This window comes from Culicoides brevitarsis, chromosome 2 (assembly GCF_036172545.1).
Source record: "Culicoides brevitarsis isolate CSIRO-B50_1 chromosome 2, AGI_CSIRO_Cbre_v1, whole genome shotgun sequence".
Lineage (NCBI taxonomy): Eukaryota > Metazoa > Arthropoda > Insecta > Diptera > Ceratopogonidae > Culicoides > Culicoides brevitarsis.
In genome coordinates, this window is record NC_087086.1 from 31,140,225 (window position 1) to 31,160,475 (window position 20,251).

General features: G+C 30.4%; 3 protein-coding genes across 4 annotated transcripts; 2 read left to right on the forward strand and 1 right to left on the reverse strand.

Annotated features, from left to right (window-relative positions):
• The first annotated feature begins 7,866 nt into the window (after nt 1-7,866).
• On the forward strand, nt 7,867-9,543 carry LOC134829628 (polyadenylate-binding protein 2). Of its 2 annotated transcripts, none has more exons than XM_063842808.1 (5): nt 7,867-8,107; nt 8,165-8,560; nt 8,617-8,750; nt 8,878-9,075; nt 9,444-9,543. In XM_063842808.1, the coding sequence occupies exons 1-4, from the start codon at nt 8,018-8,020 to the stop codon at nt 8,918-8,920; spliced, it is 663 nt and encodes a 220-aa protein (XP_063698878.1). In that variant the 5' UTR covers nt 7,867-8,017; the 3' UTR covers nt 8,921-9,075; nt 9,444-9,543. The 2 variants fall into 2 exon arrangements, with proteins under 2 accessions (XP_063698878.1, XP_063698879.1); XM_063842809.1 differs by having other exon boundaries at nt 8,890-9,075.
• A 3,969-nt stretch (nt 9,544-13,512) lies between these two features.
• Nucleotides 13,513-15,439, reverse strand: LOC134830411 (uncharacterized). Its single transcript, XM_063843890.1, has 2 exons — nt 14,767-15,439; nt 13,513-14,707 (listed from the first exon to the last, which is right to left on the reverse strand). Exons 1-2 carry the CDS (start codon nt 15,398-15,400, stop codon nt 13,611-13,613), a joined length of 1,731 nt encoding a protein of 576 aa, XP_063699960.1. The 5' UTR covers nt 15,401-15,439; the 3' UTR covers nt 13,513-13,610.
• A 77-nt stretch (nt 15,440-15,516) lies between these two features.
• LOC134829792 (SET and MYND domain-containing protein DDB_G0273589-like) lies at nt 15,517-19,087 on the forward strand. The gene is made up of 2 exons (XM_063843048.1): nt 15,517-16,219; nt 17,638-19,087. Exons 1-2 carry the CDS (start codon nt 15,601-15,603, stop codon nt 18,765-18,767), a joined length of 1,749 nt encoding a protein of 582 aa, XP_063699118.1. The 5' UTR covers nt 15,517-15,600; the 3' UTR covers nt 18,768-19,087.
• Nucleotides 19,088-20,251: the final 1,164 nt, after the last annotated feature.

A 20,251-nucleotide genomic window follows, 5' to 3' on the forward strand; every position in this document is an offset into this window, starting at 1 on the left:
CGAAGTCCCTCAATTTGTTCCAATTTAGCAGTTTTTAGCAATAAATCTAACATTTCAGTTGAATTTCCATTCGTTAACAACCAAAAACTTGCATCGTATTTGACATCATCACAAGTAAGAATCAAAAGAAACTGGTCGAAGACATCTTTGTAAACCTTTACCTTGAAATTATCTGGAAATTCATAATAAATTTCATTATTTTCGATCATTGATACCGTTGAGCCTTGTTTGTGGAAATTATATACGTGTCCATAATTTCTTCCATTATTCACCATTAAGGCTTTGAATTGCATTTTCTTTTCATGGCAAATGATGTCACCTTTAAAATGTACTGTAGTGCTTTTATTGTAATCAGGATATAATCTTTCAATAGCTCGAGTCTCTATATGATGTGGTAAAAAAGCAACAATTTGCATTCCAAAGTTTACGAAATATTTTAAACAATTCGCAGTTGAATTGATAGTAAGTTGTTCTAAAGTGTCTAATTTTGGACATTGATTAGGAAAAAGTATCGCTTTTACAGTTGATAATGTTAATGTGATAAGGAAAAGTTTTATGAACATCTTGTTCAATTCAAAAGTTAACAAAAAATGATAGTCAAAAAATGAGTCAATATTGTTCATGAAAAATTATCGAATTAATTTTAGATTAACTAATAAGTAAGTCAATTACATAAATTTGTACGTTAAATTTTGGTAAAACTTGACTTTTGACAATTTTTGTTTAGAAACCTTTGAAGTCATCAAAATAAAATCGAGTTAGAAAATCAGATCTCTTTAAATTGGTACGTCAAATATTGTCTCTATTCATATTCTTGTCAATTCATTAGTTTCATGTATTCCCACAATTCCAAGATCGTACTTCCTGTTTGGGCAAATCTCGCAAATATGTTTGATAGTTTGAAGTTTTCCACAGTCAAAAAAAGAAGAATCATGCTTTCTCCTCATGCTTAAATCAAAAACTGTGTCAAAGCCATTTTTGTCAAATCTTGCTCCGAATGGACAAAAATAGGTTTTGAAAACTAAAAATTTTTGTCAAATCTTGCTCCGAATGTATTTTGTCAGAGGGGCTCTAATGCAAAGCCATTTCTCCAAAAATTTGTCAGAAGGCTCTAATTTATCATTTTTAATCATTTTATAACTCAAAACTGCCAAAAAATTGAAACTGAAAAATTTTTTTTCCTTTGACATAGTTTTGTTTTGAAAACTAAATCAAGAAAAAAACCAAATCAAAAACTGTGTCAAAGCCATTTTTGTCAAATCTTGCTCCAAATGGATAAAAATTTGTCAGAGGGCTCTAATTTATCATTTTTAATCATTTTATAACTCAAAACTGCCAAAAAATTGAAACTGAAAAAATTTTTTTCCTTTGACATAGTTTTGTTTTGAAAACTAAATCAAGAGCAAAACTATTTACCTTACCCACACATCTCATTCTGTTTAACTTCGATAAGGAGTGTCTTCTGAAAAGTCTTAAAACTTCATTAATATGAAATTAATAAAAAAAACTTACCTTACATCAGAAAATCTCTTTAAAAAATCACAACCTCCGCACTAAACATCTTCGGGGTCATCCACTTCGACACATTTGCCGAAGAATTCCACATGTTTACTTAATTGTCCTCTCATACATGGGCATAATTAGCACAATTTTGTCTTGTTTTTTTCCTCAACCATCGCGCACATTTTAATTTTGTCTCACGACGAAAACACGAAAAAATTCTTACCACGCTGCAGCAACAGGCAGTTTCATTGTCCGAAAATGGCTACTTTAATTAATGAAAAAGTGTTGCAATTTCATGTTTTTTTTCTACTTGCTACGAAGTGAAACATATTAGTGTGATTAATTTTATGTTACCTTGTCTTAAATTCATTCGCCAAGAGATTTCGTACGCGAGAAGCTGAAAATTTTCGATAAATCTAGACCTCTTAGGTAGACTGCCGAGATATATTGGATCAATTAAAACGCGATTTTCACACACATTTACTTGTGTTACTCGCGGTCTCATTTTTCGTTCGCTATTATTTTAAATATTTTTTTTTTTTGTAAGCTTTTAATAAATGTCTATCTCCTATCAAATGTCTGTCGAGTGCTGCATGTAAATGCACAAAATGTGCAAATATTTTATAAATAATAATAATAATACGCGATACATGATATTAATATGCATTTAAATAAATTTATTTATCTGTTCTTTTGGGTTTCTCTGGCAGTTGTTCGTTGTCTAAAAAAGCTTAAAGGTGCAACGAAACCGGCTTTGCTGAACCACAAAACGACTTCAATTAACAATAATTTAACGTTAATCGGACAATTCACACCTCTAGTCGTTCGTTGTCTTGTTATTTGATTTCATTTATGGGTCAAAGTACTGTCGACGACGCGCATACCAAAAGGTACAATAATGCAAAAAAAAAAAAACTTACTTACAAGATATTGATGTAGTACAAGCTGAAAACAGCAATAAAAAATATTTATGTGTAGATCGAACAGCAAAGTTGTTACAACGGAGTTGGAGTTGCGGAGTGTTTATGATTGAAATCAAAAATGTCCTTCATGATAATTTATTGTTTGTTGCAGTTTTGCTGCACATATTGATCGATGGATGGGAACACGAAACGTCACGCGTTTCGAGATGCAAACAAATTTGAAGCAGAGGTCGAATCACTGACCCACGTCAACTCGCAAATTCCTTCGATTAATAGTGATTAGGTAATCGCGCTGCTGCATATTTTTCCTCCGATAAATGTCTCATTGTTTTGCAAATTTTATTCTTTCTTATAAATGTCTTAATTAAATTAAAAGTGCTTTTTCGCAGACAATCGACATATTTGGGCTCTCCAGTCAATTCAATGCAATTGCAAGACAAATCGTTAAATTTTATGGATAATTTTGTATAATTTTTGCATCAATTTTTATTGTCAATGCTTGAATGCGGCTCGGATTTAATGCAAATTGAAGTGTTTCGAATTGGATTAATGTCTTATTTTTGATGATTTCCTCCTTTTTTGCACGATCTATCTCGCATGAGGAGGTTCTAACAAGCAAATATTGTTGCAAGAAACATTTACAAAGTAAAACATTTGGTTTTGATTAACTTCCTAGATTTTGCAGCATGAAAAAAATGCATAAAAAACTCGTTGTGATGATGGATGACATGCAGGTTTGAATTTTTATAATAAATGAGATGAAAAGATATTTTGTGAGAAAATTTAACAAATTTTTTAAAAATATTTGGTAATTTTTTATTTTAATAAAAATCTATGAGTAGAAAAAAATTTATTTATTTTTTTAATTACAAATTTAATTAACAAATTTAATTAAAAGAGAAATTAATTAAAAATTTTTAGTAAAAAAAAATTAAAAAAAAGTATAATTTATGATTAAAAAAATTAATTGATTAAAATCTACAATTAAAATTTAATATTTTTTTTTATTTTAATTACTGAATATTTTTTATTTATTTTTATCATATTTTTTATTTTTTATATTTTCATTTTTTTTTATAAAATATATAAAATTAAATTTTATTATTAGTACTGTAAATAATTATTGGTACTAATTATTATTAAAAATAAGAATATAAAAAATAAAAAAATAGGATAAAAATAAATAAAAATAATTCAATAATTAAAATTCAAAATAATTCTGAAATTTTAATTAATTTTAATCAATTATTTTTTTTAATTAAATTTGTAAATTAAAAAAATAAATAAATTTTTTTTTCTACTCATAGAATTTTTTAAAATATGAAAATTACCAAATATTTTAAAAAATTTGTTAAATTTTCTCACAAAATAACAATTTTTTCTCATGTCTATTGAAAAATAATAATAAGTAATAATCAAACTGTGTGTGGGTAAGCAACATGCGACGCTGATGATGATCAATTAACAATTTTTAAGCCATAAAACACCTCGTCACACACAGCAAAGCATCGTGTTTAAATGCAAAAATTAATGTTCACTGCACATTTTGACACTGCGCCGCACCGCGTTCAAGTTCCTCGCTTTATGCACAAAAGCCAATAAATTTAAATTATGGGAATATTATTGAAAAATTATTATTTTTTTTTTCAATTATCACAAAACAGCAACAACAAGCATGATTTGGCAATTCATTACTTTGCAATCATTCTTTAATATTTTTCTCTCAACATCAACTCTGAAACATTTTAATCTTTTTTGACCTACAAAGTGCCTATGACAACGCGACAAGCACGCTCATATTTCTGACACAATTATAAATAAACATGTCTATATATTGCATTGCTTGCATGTTGAAATAATAAATATGCTGAAAAGTTTAGTGATATGTCACCCAGATTTATTAATTTAATGAAAAGTCATCGAGAGTGAGTGTTAGGTTTTAGATTTCAAAATCGGAATAATGTTGAAATATTTTTTTTTTTTTGTAAAATTAAAGATAATTCAAGAGTGATGTGGGCCCAATTACAAGATACGAAATAATAATTATTATTGGCGAAAAATGAAGTTAAAAGTTAATGATCTCTGTTAGCTGCATGCGAACTAATCTGAACAGTTCAAGGTGAATTTTGTTTTTAAAGTTATTTTAATTGATGGGGTGCTGTGTGTGTTTGTTTACATGCATGCGAGATTCGTTTGTGGTTTTTTGATTGAAATTAAATACGTTATGAATGAAATGTTCAAAGTTGATGTGATGGAAAGGTTAGATGTTGGAGGAGAGTTAATTGCAGCGTGAATGTGTGGAATGTTCGATTGATGAAACGTGAGATGAGATGAATGGACATTTTTGTTCAAAATACATTTAAGAGGATTTTGGAATGCTGAAAGTATTCTATGGAGCTATTGAACGTTTGACCACAGGTAAGTCGATCAATGGAAGTGGTTTTTGCGTTAACTTTACATTTGTTAAAATTAAATTTTGTTTGTCTCAGTTCAAAATTTTACTCCTAGTTTCTCAAAGAATGCTTCAAATATCTCATTGGAGTAATCCTGATGGAAAACTTATGTGACTTAATCTTTAACTTAAGTTTTAGTTAAAGGAATCTTTTGACTTATGATTAAAGTTTTATTTTAAAAAGAAGTTAAATTAAGTCAAAAGTCAATTTTTTGTCAAACCTGATATTTCGTTCTTTAAGCGGTTATATTCTCTTGTGCTTGTCTCGTCACATTTTCGAATGCGATTCGTAACAGCCGATCATCGTAACGCACACTTGTGGCGGCATCGCATCCTCATCCGTCATCATCTACTGTTTCATCTACCTCTTCCGAAATTCTTTTCTGATGAGGACTGATGTGACCAGATGACGAATCAAAGCCTATATTGACAGTCATAACGCAGCTTTCAAACGTTTCATTTGGATTTTTTGCCAACAATAATTCCACTTGCCTCTCTGCTGTCTTATTTACCATTTTTTGCAAGCTTATCATTACTTCCGATGCTGTTGTGATTGCATGCTCCGGTAAACAGTCTTTTTGCGCTTGTTGAACAATCTTATAATTTGGGTATATGGCGTAATCTCGCGTTTTTACATCCGTATGCAAGGCTTCCCATCCAAGTTTTGTATAATTGTTCGACAAAAAAAAGTTTAACGCAGATTCTTTCGTGTGACGGCCTTTTTTTTAAGCGTTTCTTTTTCACTTTTGTCAGGAACTTTTGCGTTTTCCGCATCTTTTTGCATTTGTTGCTTTTTTGCAAGTTTTAATGCGATTTTCAAAGCTATTGCTTCATACAGAAACATGATATCAGACGTCTAAAAGCAAGGGGTCGCATACCTAGAACCTCAAGTCGTCGATCGTACTGCAAGTATGGTAACTTAAACTATTTGAAGAGATACCTAGTAAAACTCCGTTGAACTTTTACCTTATTTTCGTTATCTATCGTGAAAGGGAGCTTTTAGGTTCGAAAAATAGAAGCTAATTAAGACTTTTCAGAATTCACAAGTATTCCCCAATATCTAAAGTAATTTAATTTACCTCAGGTAAGAGGCTGCACTTAAGGATTTTCCTAATCATGGAGTAAATCCCGTTTCCTGAAAATTAAAAGAAAAAGCAAAAACAACTAGAATTGACTAAAGTAAAAAAATACTTACCTTTTATAAAAAACTATAACTCGGTCAACGAACGAAAACAAAAACCCCTTTGCTCATAAATCACATATTCGTTCGTATCTGTCTCTCGTTACCGCTAACTAAGTACTCCGTTAACACACAACAAGCACTTATTATTAATATTATCCAACAATTCATATCTCTCGCTCTCCTCTGACTAAATATACTTCTTACCTACTCACATATGAGCTGGTCGATTGTGCAGCAGAATGTCGAAATCTTTACATTTTTTCTTCTCTGTCTTCACATAACTAACCATTAAATTAAATATCGTTTCCTGTAAAGAAATACGAAATAACAAAAAAAACAACATAAGAAGTGTATCGTTTTTTTAAGGTAGGTCAGGTTTCTACAATTTATACTTACTTGCGAGCCAACGAGTTAACAAGTTGCGATGTTGCAATACGAGAAGAACCGTCGTCGTTGTCCATTCAAAATTGGGTTAGCAAGTAATTAAAAGCTCGATATTATTGATGGCCACTCCCAAAAAAGTGCATTCACAAAAAAAAATAATTAATTTACCAACTCCCCGTGGTTCGTTTTAGAGAGAGACGTGCACCAAAGTCGCAGATACGCGATCAGTTTCGTGAGTGTTCTTAATTGAATTGCTTGTGAAAAAATTTGAGTTTTTTTTTTAATATTCTACTTGATCCACGATTTTGCCTTGACTTTTTTATGCTTGCAGGTCTATCGATCATTTTTTTAATAAATAAAATATTTATGAACGAATTGTTTTTGTTTGTGGAAAAAAAGGGCAACTACTAATGACTACTAATTTGAGTTATTTGTTTCTAAAAAAAAAACAACTTGGTCTAAGTATGTCACCAATTTCGTGCAGAGTAAAGTTATCCGCACATGATCGTCGATCGATGGGGTGCAAGTTGTGGGCAACGCCAAGCAACTAATTACAGCAACTTACAATTTATTTTTTTTTTGCATGATTTATGTTGCTTTGGTTAAAAGGTATTATCGATGCAAGAATTATGTCGAAATGCTTTCGCACTGTGTAATTAAATAATAAATCGATATGTTTGCTTAATTAAAGCTTGTGAGTTTGAAAGGTAAGTAAAGTTACCATCGGGCAAGTTTTGAGCAAGAGACATTCTAGATTGATAATTTGGAGTTACAATCTTGCAAAAAGATTTTTTTTCGTTGAAAATTTGTATAAAATTATCGATCGTGAGTTAATTTAACCCCTTAACTGAATTTTCTAACCTCAAAATGGGTTGATTTAACTTCTTAAGGTATTAATTTGACCCCTTTTGAAATTAAATTTTCTCCTAAGGGGTCAAGTTAACCTCTTCAGGGGTCAAATTAACCTCTTCAGGGGTCAAATTAACCTCTTCAGGGGTCAAATTAACCTCTTCAGGGGTCAAATTAACCTCTTCAGGGGTCAAATTAACCTCTTCAGGGGTCAAATTAACCTCTTCAAGGGTCAAATTAATTCCTTAAAAGCTAAAAGAGGTCATAAAATTCACTTGAGGAGTTAAATTATATCCCGAGGGATCAATTTTACCCCTAAAACCCTTAAAAGTTAAGAATAGGTCAAAATCTTAAAAGCCCTTAAAAAAGATCAAACTTACCCGTTTTTCGCCCCCAGGGTCCAAATATCACGAATATCCGGTAATACATTTCCGGTTCAAATCACGCCACAGGAAATATCGCGGCGAACTCTTGAACTAATTATCACTTTCATTCGTCTCACTACCGTATTCGCTAAAAATAACTCCCGCTGGAACACTGTCAACGAATTTGAATTAGCACAAAGGCAAATTTATTGTCAAGACCAAAAAAAAAATTGGCGTCGCGTGTTTTTGGCACTGCAAACTCTGAAAAAACCAAATAAAAAGTGTGAATATTGCTTTTAAACAACGATAAATCGTCAATTTTAGTGTATCCGCATCGCAAAACGCACCAAATACAAACATGGCTGATGAGGATTTATCGTTAAACGAAGACCAATTGCTCGATAATCTTGATGACGCGAACGGTGACGGTGACCTATTGATTTCCGAGGTAATTTTTCACTCCAAAAACATCGCTTTTCAGTATTGAAATCGAAATTTTCTGCAGGAACAAGATGAATCTGGCATGCAAATCGACCCGGAGCTGGAAGCGATCAAGGCACGCGTGAAAGAAATGGAAGAAGAGGCGGAAAAACTGAAACAATTGCAGTCGGAAGTGAACAAACAGCTACAATCACCGCCCGGCGTACCTGCATTATCGGCGGAGGAAAAGAAGGAAATTGACGATCGGAGCGTGTATGTGGGCAATGTTGATTATGGCGCGACGGCGGAAGAGCTGGAGGCGCATTTCCATGGTTGTGGCTCCATAAATCGCGTGACAATCCTGTGCAACAAAGTGGATGGACATCCAAAGGGATTCGCCTACATCGAATTCGGCAGCAAGGAATTTGTCGATACGGCACTTGCGATGAACGAAACGCTCTTCAGGGGGCGACAGATTAAGGTAAAAAATTTTTTTTACCTGAAAAATTAAAAAAAAATTAAAAATCTGGTTTTCAGGTTATGGCAAAGAGAACTAACCGCCCAGGGTTGTGTGCGACAAATCGCTTTCCACGCGGATTCCGCGGAAGAATAGCTCGCGGAGGTCGAGGTCTTTACTGCCCCTTCACACATCGAGGACGTGGTCGTGTAGCGTTAGTATCCTCTCTTATTTACCTCTAAAAAAAATTTAACTAACACTCAAAAATATTTAAAAATTAATACAACACGCCGTCTTTTCCCCTTTTTCTCTTTTTTATTTTATTTTGTGTTCAAATTTAGTCGCGTCTACAGAGGTCGAGCCAATTACTACTCACCCTACTAATGAATCATCGCTGCTGCCGCCGTCGTCGTCGTCGTCAACCCAAGAAGAAGTCACCAGTTCAGTCAAATTGTTCACATTTTGTTTAAAACAATATTCCACAAACATAAAAAATAACAAAAAAAAATTAAAAATAATAATATTATTTAACTATAGAGGTAAGAAATCAACAGCAACCAAGCAACAACGAAACAAAACGACAGAAAAACCGTTGAAATCCCACAAAATGCCAAAAGTAAAAATGAATAAACTCCTGTGATAATTTCCAACACTGCCAAATTTCAACGGTTTCTCTCTCTGTCTCTCGCCTTCGATACCTTGCATGTGATACGAAAGTAAAAAACTCACAGCCGAACGCCGTTAGTTCATAAGAAACCGTAAAAAATCTCAGGAAATGGCTTGAAATGAATCTTCAAAATTTATTTCAATCCATTTTTTTACTTAATTTTTTTTTATTATCATTTTTTATTTTGCTACAAAAGCAAATGCAAACTTTTTTATAACTACTGTATATGTATTTTTGCAGATTTTTGAGAAAAATTATACTGAAATATGAAAAGATTTTCAAAAAACATTCCCCAATTGTCTTCAGATGCCCAGTTTTCGAGTTTTTAATGTCAATAAAAGTATTTGAAGAATAATTTAATATTTAAATAAAAAAAATGTAAATTTAGGGATTTTTTATAAAAAAAAATGTAAACAAAAATGCGATTTCTGCGATTTTTGTAGTATTTAAAAGAAAAAATATTTATAAAATTAGAGTAAATTTTTGCGGGTAAAGAAGACAATTTTTTGATGTTTTTTGAAACAACCCACACATAACACACATCAGAAAAAAGAGATGAAAAAATGGATGGAAAGAAGGAAAAGAAGCAAAAAGATAAAAGATGGAAATGACAAAAAAAGGATAAAAATTAAAAATTTCTAATTCATAAAAAAAATTTCAAGAGTTTTTATTTTTAATGGGCTTCAATATTTACTACTGAAGGTAAGATTGTCAAATCTTTCTCCAAATGGATAAAAATTTGTCAGAGGGCTCTAATTTATCATTTTTAATCATTTTATAACTCAAAACTGCCAAAACATTGAAACTGAAAAAAAATATTTCCTTTGAAATAGTTTTGTTTTAAAAAAATCAAGAAAAAAACCAAATAAAAAAAAAACTGTGTCAAAGCCATTTTTGACAAATCTTGCTCCAAATGGATAAAAATTTGTCAGAGGGCTCTAATTTATCATTTTTAATCATTTTATAACTCAAAACTGCCAAAAAAATTGAAACTGAAAAAAATATTTTTTTTTGACATAGTTTTGTTTTGAAAACTAAATCAAGAAAAAAACCAAATCAAAAACTGTGTCAAAGCCATTTTTGACAAATCTTGCTCCAAATGGATAAAAATTTGTCAGAGGGCTCTAATTTATCATTTTTAATCATTTTATAACTCAAAACTGCCAAAAAATTGAAACTGAAAAAAAAATTTTTTTTTTGACATAGTTTTGTTTTAAAAACTAAATCAAGAAAAAAACCAAATCAAAAACTGTGTCAAAGCCATTTTTGACAAATCTTGCTCCAAATGGATAAAAATTTGTCAGAGGGCTCTAATTTATCATTTTTAATCATTTTATAACTCAAAAGTGCCAAAAAATTGAAACTGAAAAAAATTTTTTTCTTTGACACAGTTTTGTTTTGAAAACTAAATCAAGAAAAAAAACCAAATCAAAAACTGTGTCAAAAACAAATGGATAAAAATTTGTCAGAGGGCTCTAATTTATCATTTTTAATCATTTTATAACTCAAAACTGCCAAAAAATTGAAACTGAAAAAAAATTTTTTTTTTGACATAGTTTTGTTTTGAAAACTAAATCAAGAAAAAAACCAAATCAAAAACTGTGTCAAAGCCATTTTTGACAAATCTTGCTCCAAATGGATAAAAATTTGTCAGAGGGCTTTAATTTATCATTTTTAATCATTTTATAACTCAAAACTGCCAAAAAAATTGAAACTGAAAAAATGTTTTTTTTTTGACATAGTTTTGTTTTGAAAACTAAAATTGAAACTGAAAAAAAAATTTTTTCTTTTACATAGTTTTGTTTTGAAAACTAAAAATTGTGCATTTTTAATCATTTTATAACTCAAAAGTGCCAAAAAATTGAAACTGAAAAAAAAAATTTTTTCTTTGACATAGTTTTGTTTTGAAAACTAAATCAAGAAAAAAACCAAATCAAAAACTGTGTCAAAGCCATTTTTGACAAATCTTGCTCCAAATGGATAAAAATTTTTCAGAGTGCTCTAATTTATTAGTTTTACTCATTTTATAACTCAAAACTGCCAAAAAATTGAAACTGAAATTTTTTTTATCCTTAGTTTTGTTTTGAAAACTAAATCAAGAGAAAAAACCAAATCAAAAACTGTGTCAAAAACTGTGTCAAAGCCATTTTTGACAAATCTTGCTCCAAATGGATAAAAATTTGTCAGAGGGCTCTAATTTATCATTTTTAATCATTTTATAACTCAAAACTGCCAAAAAATTGAAACTGAAAAAAAATTTATCATTTTTAATCATTTTATAACTCAAAACTGCCAAAAAATTTTTTCTTTGACATAGTTTTGTTTTGAAAACTAAATCAAGAAAAAAACCAAATCAAAAACTGTGTCAAAAACTGTGTCAAAGCCATTTTTGACAAATCTTGCTCCAAATGGATAAAAATTTGTCAGAGGGCTCTAATTTATCATTTTTAATCATTTTATAACTCAAAACTGCCAAAAAATTGAAACTGAAAAAAAAATTTTTTTTGACATAGTTTTGTTTTGAAAACTAAATCAAGAAAAAAACCAAATCAAAAACTGTGTCAAAGCCATTTTTGACAAATCTTGCTCCAAATGGATAAAAATTTGTCAGAGGGCTCTAATTTATCATTTTTAATCATTTTATAACTCAAAACTGCCAAAAAATAAAAACTGAAAAAAATTTTTTTTCTTTGACATAGTTTTGTTTTGAAAACTAAATCAAGAGAAAAAACCAAATCAAAAACTGTGTCAAAAACTGTGTCAAAGCCATTTTTGACAAATCTTGCTCCAAATGGATAAAAATTTGTCAGAGGGCTCTAATTTATCATTTTTAATCATTATATAACTCAAAACTGCCAAAAAATTGAAACTGAAAAAAAAATTTTTCTTTGACATAGTTTTGTTTTGAAAACTAAATCAAGAAAAAAACCAAATCAAAAACTGTGTCAAAAACTGTGTCAAAGCCATTTTTGACAAATCTTGCTCCAAATGGATAAAAAATTGTCAGAGGGCTCTAATTTATCATTTTGAATCATTTTATAACTCAAAACTGCCAAAAAATTGAAACTGAAAAATTTTTTTTTCTTTGACATAGTTTTGTTTTGAAAAAAAACTGTGTCAAAGCCATTTTTGACAAATCTTGCTCCAAATGGATAAAAATTTGTTTTTTTTCTTTGACATAGTTTTGTTTTGAAAACTAAATCAAGAAAAAAACCAAATCAAAAACTGTGTCAAAAACTGTGTCAAAGCCATTTTTGACAAATCTTGCTCCAAATGGATAAAAATTTGTCAGAGGGCTCTAATTTATCATTTTTAATCATTTTATAACTCAAAACTGCCAAAAATTTGAAACTGAAAAAAAAAATTTCCTTTGACATAGTTTTGTTTTGAAAACTAAATCAAGAAAAAAACCAAATCAAAAACTGTGTCAAAACCATTTTTGACAAATCTTGCTCCAAATGGATAAAAATTTGTCAGAGGGCTCTAATTTATCATTTTTAATCATTTTATAACTCAAAAGTGCCAAAAAATTGAAACTGAAAAAAAAATTTTTTCTTTGACATAGTTTTGTTTTGAAAACTAAATCAAGAAAAAAAACCAAATCAAAAACTGTGTCAAAGCCATTTTTGACAAATCTTGCTCCAAATGGATAAAAATTTGTCAGAGGGCTCTAATTTATCATTTTTAATCATTTTATAACTCTAAAATGCCAAAAAATTGAAACTGAAAAAAAATTTTTTCTTTGACATAGTTTTGTTTTGAAAACTAAATCAAGAAAAAAACCAAATCAAAAACTGTGTCAAAAACTGTGTCAAAGCCATTTTTGACAAATCTTGCTCCAAATGGATAAAAATTTGTCAGAGGGCTCTAATTTATCATTTTTAATCATTTTATAACTCAAAAGTGCCAAAAAATTGAAACTGAAAAAATTTTTTTTTCTTTGACATAGTTTTGTTTTGAAAACTAAATCAAGAAAAAAACCAAATCAAAAACTGTGTCAAAAACTGTGTCAAAGCCATTTTTGACAAATCTTGCTCCAAATGGATAAAAATTTGTCAGACGGCTCTAATTTATCATTTTTAATCATTTTATAACTCAAAACTGCCAAAAAATTGAAACTGAAAAAAAATTTTTTCTTTGACATAGTTTTGTTTTGAAAACTAAATCAAGAAAAAAACCAAATCAAAAACTGTGTCAAAAACTGTGTCAAAACAATTTTTGACAAATCTTGCTCCAAATGGATAAAAATTTGTCAGAGGGCTCTAATTTATCATTTTTAATCATTTTATAACTCAAAACTGCCAAAAAATTAAAATTTTCTGTAAAAAATAAACTTTTTTCTATATTTCTCTTCAATATAGGTTCAAAAAATAATAAATCATGTTCAAAAAAATCACAAAAAAATCTCTAAATGGACTTAAATTGATTTTTCAACGGAGGTCCAAACATCAAAGTACAAAGAGCAACTATCAAAACCCCCTCCGCAACGTATAATTCAAGCAATTTCGGATTACTCTCATTTTCCACGATAAATTTCTGATACTTTTGAATCAACATCCGTGCCAAATTCTTATCAAACGACCGATTCAACTCCTTCAAATCATCACAAATTACTTTTCCCAAAACCAAATTACTTGGCACCATCTCGTCTGTCACGGGATAATCGTTCAAACACGCCTCACAAGCGCAATAAATATTAAATTGCGTCTGCAAAATCTCCTGCCGCTGCTTCCGATTGAAAACGGAATACGGTTCGCTGTAATTAATCACAAGTTCGTTGCCAGCTTCAATTTTCCGCTTTGCCACGATCCGGAGAACGTCTTTGTCGTTGATTCGCACGACATTCGGCATGCAAGAATGCTTCATGAGTTTGTCAAAAGTGAAGATTCCCGTTGCATAGGTGTCCAAATCTTCGTTTTTGTTGCACAAAATGATGCCGTTCGTGATGGCGATTTCGTAAAAGCGGAAGAGTAATGACAGGAAAAGATCTTCCAAGGCGCGATTTGTCAAGTGAAACGGTAATTCGGTGAATCGTTGAAGAAAATACCAAGCAGCAGCCACTTCTCTCGTGTGTTTGAACAGTTCAACTGGCGTTCTTAAGATATTCGGCGGCAAGAAATAAGCTGCCCGAAAATGTTCCTTTTCACTAAAATTCAAAAAATCGATGTTATCGCCTTCTTTTTCGATTTTTTCGATGAAAGATTTGAGCTTTTGCGGATCATCGAACATCGTGAAGGCACGTAAAACGGCACGAATTGCAACTCCAATGGGCCAAACGTAGTTCGGAAAGAACTTTATCATGCCATCTTTGATCTTACATTCGTATTTGTGGAAACGACGATCACCTTCCAGTTGACATTTCGTGGAACAAAACATCGCTTTGGTACAACGATCACACGGAATGAGGTTCAAGTAGTTCTGGTTGAGGCAATTTGCGCATCTGGTGAACTCGGAATGCTTTTTAACGTGATTCGAATACGCTTTTTCGATCATCAAGACCTCACCTGAAGCGAAAAAAAAATTTTTTTCAACAAAAAATTAATTTTTTAAGGGATTTTCTTACCTGGCATCAAATCACGTGCCGCAAAAATCGAGCTTCCAAAGTCATTTTTGACGAATTCGAGTCCCTCGATGACCATCGGAACAGTTTTCTTCCCCTCGGGATGCGTCAAACTCCATGGATCGTAAGCGGCGTCGTAAATTTCTTGGTTATCTCTTCGTTTTGACATTATTTCCAAGCAATCTTCCTGTCGTTTCAGCAATTTTTCCTTCACACCGCTCGGACAATTGAGATTCAACGCGATTTCGATGTTTTCCAGGCAAAATTTGAAAAATCCCGTCTTCAAAAAGACCGCAGATCGGTTTGCGTATCCCAATGCGAGGTTTTCCGAGTCTTTTGGCGCATAACAAATGCTTCGGTTGTACCAATCCATGGCTGAAATGAAGTCTTCTGACGCAAAATAGTCATTTCCGATCTGGCGAGCTCTTAAAGCAGCTGAATCGTTCTTTGGCTTGCACATTTCCGTGGCGTCGGGCAAACTAGTCAAACTTCCGGGCGGTTCTTCGTACAGGGATTGAAGGCAGAAGCGGATTCGGGAGGCGTCATTTGGTTGTGCGAGGAAAAGTTGCTCTGTGGTGCCTTTGTGGTAGTCGTGATCGAGCAGAACATCTTTGAAAGACACGGAAGACGGGTACATGACGATGGAATTGGTAAAAAAACGTTGTTTACTTCATGAAATTTTGCTCCCAGATGACGTGAATGTGCAAAAAGATCGTTTTTCTTGCGAAAAATCGGTGCGCGTTTGAGGTTAACTGGGATAAAAAGGCATTTTTTGAGCCAAGAATCCCTCGAGTTGCTTTAATTTTAATTATTTTCGTTAAAATTCATCGAAAAATTATGAATTTTCCATCATTAGAGTCCTTAATGGCATTCGCGAAAGCAATTTCATCATCGCAACACGACATGGAAGGCTTTCAAAAGCAAAAAGGTGATGCTGCCAAGTTACGATTTTGTCTCAAAACCTTGGAAAAGTTGCCAGAAGCATTACCAAAAGCATCTGAGATGCTCAAACCCAAAAACGATAAAGTCTCAACGGAAGCTCGTACCAAAGGCAATGAATTCTTCAAAGCAAAGGATTATATCAGCGCCTTGGATTTCTACAATCGCAGCATTTGTCACGCCAAATCCAAGCAAAATCTCGGAATGGGTTACGCAAATCGCTCTGCCGTCTACTTTCATGCCGGGTTTTGGAAATTTTGTTTGGAAAATATCGAGCTTGCTTTAAAGAACGATTATCCGGAACAATTTCATGCGAAATTAGAAAGTCGTCGTGCGGAATGTTTGGAAAAAATGAAAACACGTGAGGATAGTCAAGTGAAATTCGATAAGGATTACACGCCGTGGGGCTTGACATATCCGCCGAATGAGAAAATTCCGATAATGATTGATGCCCTTGAACTGGCGAAGAACGAGCATTTGGGGTATTTTGTGAGAGCGACGCGTGATTTGAAGCCAGGTAAGAAATTTATCTTCTTCTCTATCAAATTCAAAGCAACTCCAAGTAAAAGAAAAAATATTAAAATTTAAGAAAAAAAAAATAAATAAAAATTTCGCAAAAAAATTAAAATTTTTGTCAAATTCCCTTTTGTAAATTAAAATAATTTTTAAAAATGATTTCTCGTTAATTTTAATTAAATTAATTCATTTAAATTTAAAATTAAAAAATAATTATTAATTAATTTTTAAAAAAAAATTAATGGGGCAAAAAAAAAAAAAGTTAAAAATTTTTTCAAAAATGGCCGTTTTTTTATTTTCATATTTTTCAAAATGTTTTTAGAATTTTTTTTTAAAAATTTAAATTTTTTATTTTTTTTTTTAATAAAATCGTAATTTAATAAATTTTCTTAACAAAATTTTTTTTTAAAAATATTGCTAATTTATTTTTTTTTGGTCATTATTTTTTATGAATTTTTTTTTCTTTAATTTTTAATATGAAATATTCTGAATTAGGGTGCGTAATGTACAGTACTTAAAATTTCCGGTACAGTACATACTGTATGTACCGGTACATACCTGTACATTTTACATTTTTTGAAAAATAAAATTTTTTTCAAAAAAATAATTTTTTGGTTTCGTTTAAAAAATTCAATGATTTTTTCTTTAAATAACTTGGTTTTGCTGAAAAAGATAAATAAAAATCTCAAAAATTTCAAAAATATAAAATTTAGAGAAAATTTTACAACAAAATTTCAAAGTACTGTACATTCTTCAAATTTTGCTATGAAAAAAGACCAAAAAGTACTGTCAATTTTTCTGAATCTATTTTAAATTAGAAATAAAAAAGATTTAAATAAAAAATATTTAACAAACAATTTTTTTTCATTTTTGTGAAAATAGTATTTCAAATTTTTTTTTTTTTTGATTTTGCCCCCCCATGGGACAAAAATTTTGGACTTTAAATTTGGAGCGGCCTTAATTTAAAATAAAAAAATAATTGTTAATTAATTTTTAAAAAAATAATTATTTTATATTTTATAATTTTTCAATTAAATTATTTTTTTTCTATTTTTCTTAAAATATTTTTTTTTTAAATAATTTATTAAATTTTTTATTTTTTTTTTTAATAAAATTTAATTTTTAATTTAATTATATAAATTTTTAATTATTAATTTTTTTCAATAATTAAAATTAATTCTTGGAAAATTAAATGAAAAAATATTTTTTTGAAAAATTTCTTGATGATTTTTTATAAAAAAGTGAAAAAAAAGCAACTTTTTAAAAAAACATTTTTTTTAAATTAAAAATTTAACTCGATTTACTTGAAAATCGACTATTTTGGGTACAATTTTTACCCTTTTTAGATTGAAATAATATAGAGACATTAATTTTTTTTCTTTAGATTTTTGGAAATTATATTTTCTTTTATTTTTTCAGGCGACGTTCTAATGGTCGAAAAAACCTTCGTGCGTCACGTGGAACGAAGTCACGAATATCAGCGTTGCGCAAATTGCCTCGACCAAAACTACATGAATCTCTTCCCGTGCGAACGTTGTACAAATGTCATGTTTTGCTCCAAATCGTGTCACGAGGAGGCTGAGCGACGTTTCCACAAATACGAATGCAAAATTAAAGACGGCATGAACAAATTTTACGAAAATCCCGTTTGGCCCATTGGAATTGCAGTTCGAACCGTTTTGCGAGCCTTCACGATGTACGAGGATCCGAGCAAATTGCAAAAACTTGTTGCCGATTTCAAGGACGAAGATGACGTTGCGAAAGTTGATTACGCAAATCTCACTGAGGAACAACATTTTCGTGCGGCGTATTTTTTGGATCCGGTAAAAGATCCTTCTGAACTTTACGATCACGCTAATGAATGTGCCGCTGCATGGTTTTTCCTGTCAAAACACACAAATTTGAGGGAAATCCTAAAAACTGAAGAAATGGAAGATTTTTTCTTGGGACTTCTTTTCCGCTTCTATCGCATTTGCGTGCTAAACGGGATCCTTTTCGGAGATAAAACGGGACTTCTTGGCGATTTGATCGGAATGTCGCAAAATTATGCAACCGCCATGAACACGATCGGCAAACTTTTGAAGCATTCTTGCGTTCCGAACACCGACAAGTACAACGATAAAGGAACTTCCATCATAATTGCGAAACGCACGATTAAAGCTGGCGACACTCTTTTTAGTCATTATGGCACCGCAGTTCATCATGGATACACAAAACTCAAAGAACGAAAGGCGAATGTCAAAAAATTGTATGGATTTGAGTGTAAATGCCGGGCTTGCGAGTACGATTATCCAACCGCAGGCGAAATGAAGCCTCGTCCTCGTTATGCGAACTTTTTGAGACAATGCGCAGTCGATACGAGTCTCTTGATAAAGCGATATGATAAGGAATTGGCACAAAAAATGTTGAAAAAATACTTGAAACACATCACGGAGTTCGAAAGGGGACGCCCATCGGCGGAACTTTTCTATGCAGATGGCAATGTAACTTTGTCGATCTTGACTTTGATGTTTGGGGCACCTTTGAAATTGCAATTAAAGCCTATTTAAATTGAATTCTTGAAGAATTTGATCGTTTTTTGAAGTAATTTGTTGAAATTTTGAAATAAAATTGAAGTTTTTTTAATTTTTTCTCATAAAAAATAGCAACCTTTGACTTTTTAATCAATAATTTTAATTAATTTCTGTATTAAAAATGTTATCAAAGCGAGTTTTTCTAACATTTCCCAAACTTCGGGTTATAACTTCACTCAATCGATTAACAACAACTGACACTAAATGCAAAAATCCCGAAGAAAAGTCAAAAATTTTTGATAAAAACTCCATTGAACGTCGTTATGATGAATGTGAACAACTTTTTCGCATCCAAAAAATCCAACAAAACATGAATTTTTTCATAGAAAGTGTCAAAAATGCAAAATCCTTGAAATCTTCTGACATAAAAAAATTTTTGAACAACTCTTACTTCAAAACCGCAGAATTATTTTTGCATTTTTACCATTCAAAAGAACTCAAAACAGCTAAAAAATGTGCCATTTGTTCATTTATCTTGTCATACAAGGGATTTCAAGTCGCACGTCAACGTCTTCCGATCGTCATTGAAGAAGTCAGGAACTCAAAAAGTTATAAAATGATCAAATCAAGCGGAAAAAAGGCCTTTGTCGAAACAGTTGATTACACGAAAAATTTATTGAATAATCGTTCAATTAAAAAATAAACTTTTTTTTAATAATTATTTTTTTTTTGTTTTTATTTTTATCAATATTTTACGATTTACATGATTTTTTTATGCTTTAAATATCTACAAAACAGCAATGATTAATTTTGCATATTTTAGGCTCTTCAATTGTTTTTTAACATCAAATAAGTTTTTTTTGTTACTAAAGTAGGTCCCGTTTATAAATATATTTTTTTTTTTCAATTCTGTTAACTTTTAAAAATTGATAAATTGGATAGTAGCACGATTTTTGAGCTTTGTCATCAATTTTGCGATTTTTTGTGTGTTTATGTTACATTTTTTGTATTTTATTTGTTCATATATGATATATATATTGTAAAGCAAGAGTAGTAAAAGGAATGGCATTACAACATTTTCTTGTTATTTATCTTTATTTTGTATTTTAATTATAATTAATAATTATTATATTATATTATTTTTGTGTATTATTTATAATAAATTGATTCTATTGTTTAATTTTCTTAACTAGTTTGTTTTATTTTAAATATATATTTTTTTATACAAAAATAAAATGTAATGAAATCAACGCATGAGAAGCTAAGTGAATTTTTTTGTAATATTAATTTTTAATATTTTTTATTAAAAAAAAAAATGTTTTCCTGTATTAAATTAATATCAATTATAATGTTTTTAATTATTATAAGGTTGAAAAAAAATATAAATTAAAAATGCTTTATATTTAATTTAAATTTATATATTATATAATATTTATTTTTTGTTCGCATAATTATTAAAAAAAAATAATTTTTTTTTTATAAAATTAAATTTTAATAAAATTTTAAATATAAAACATTTT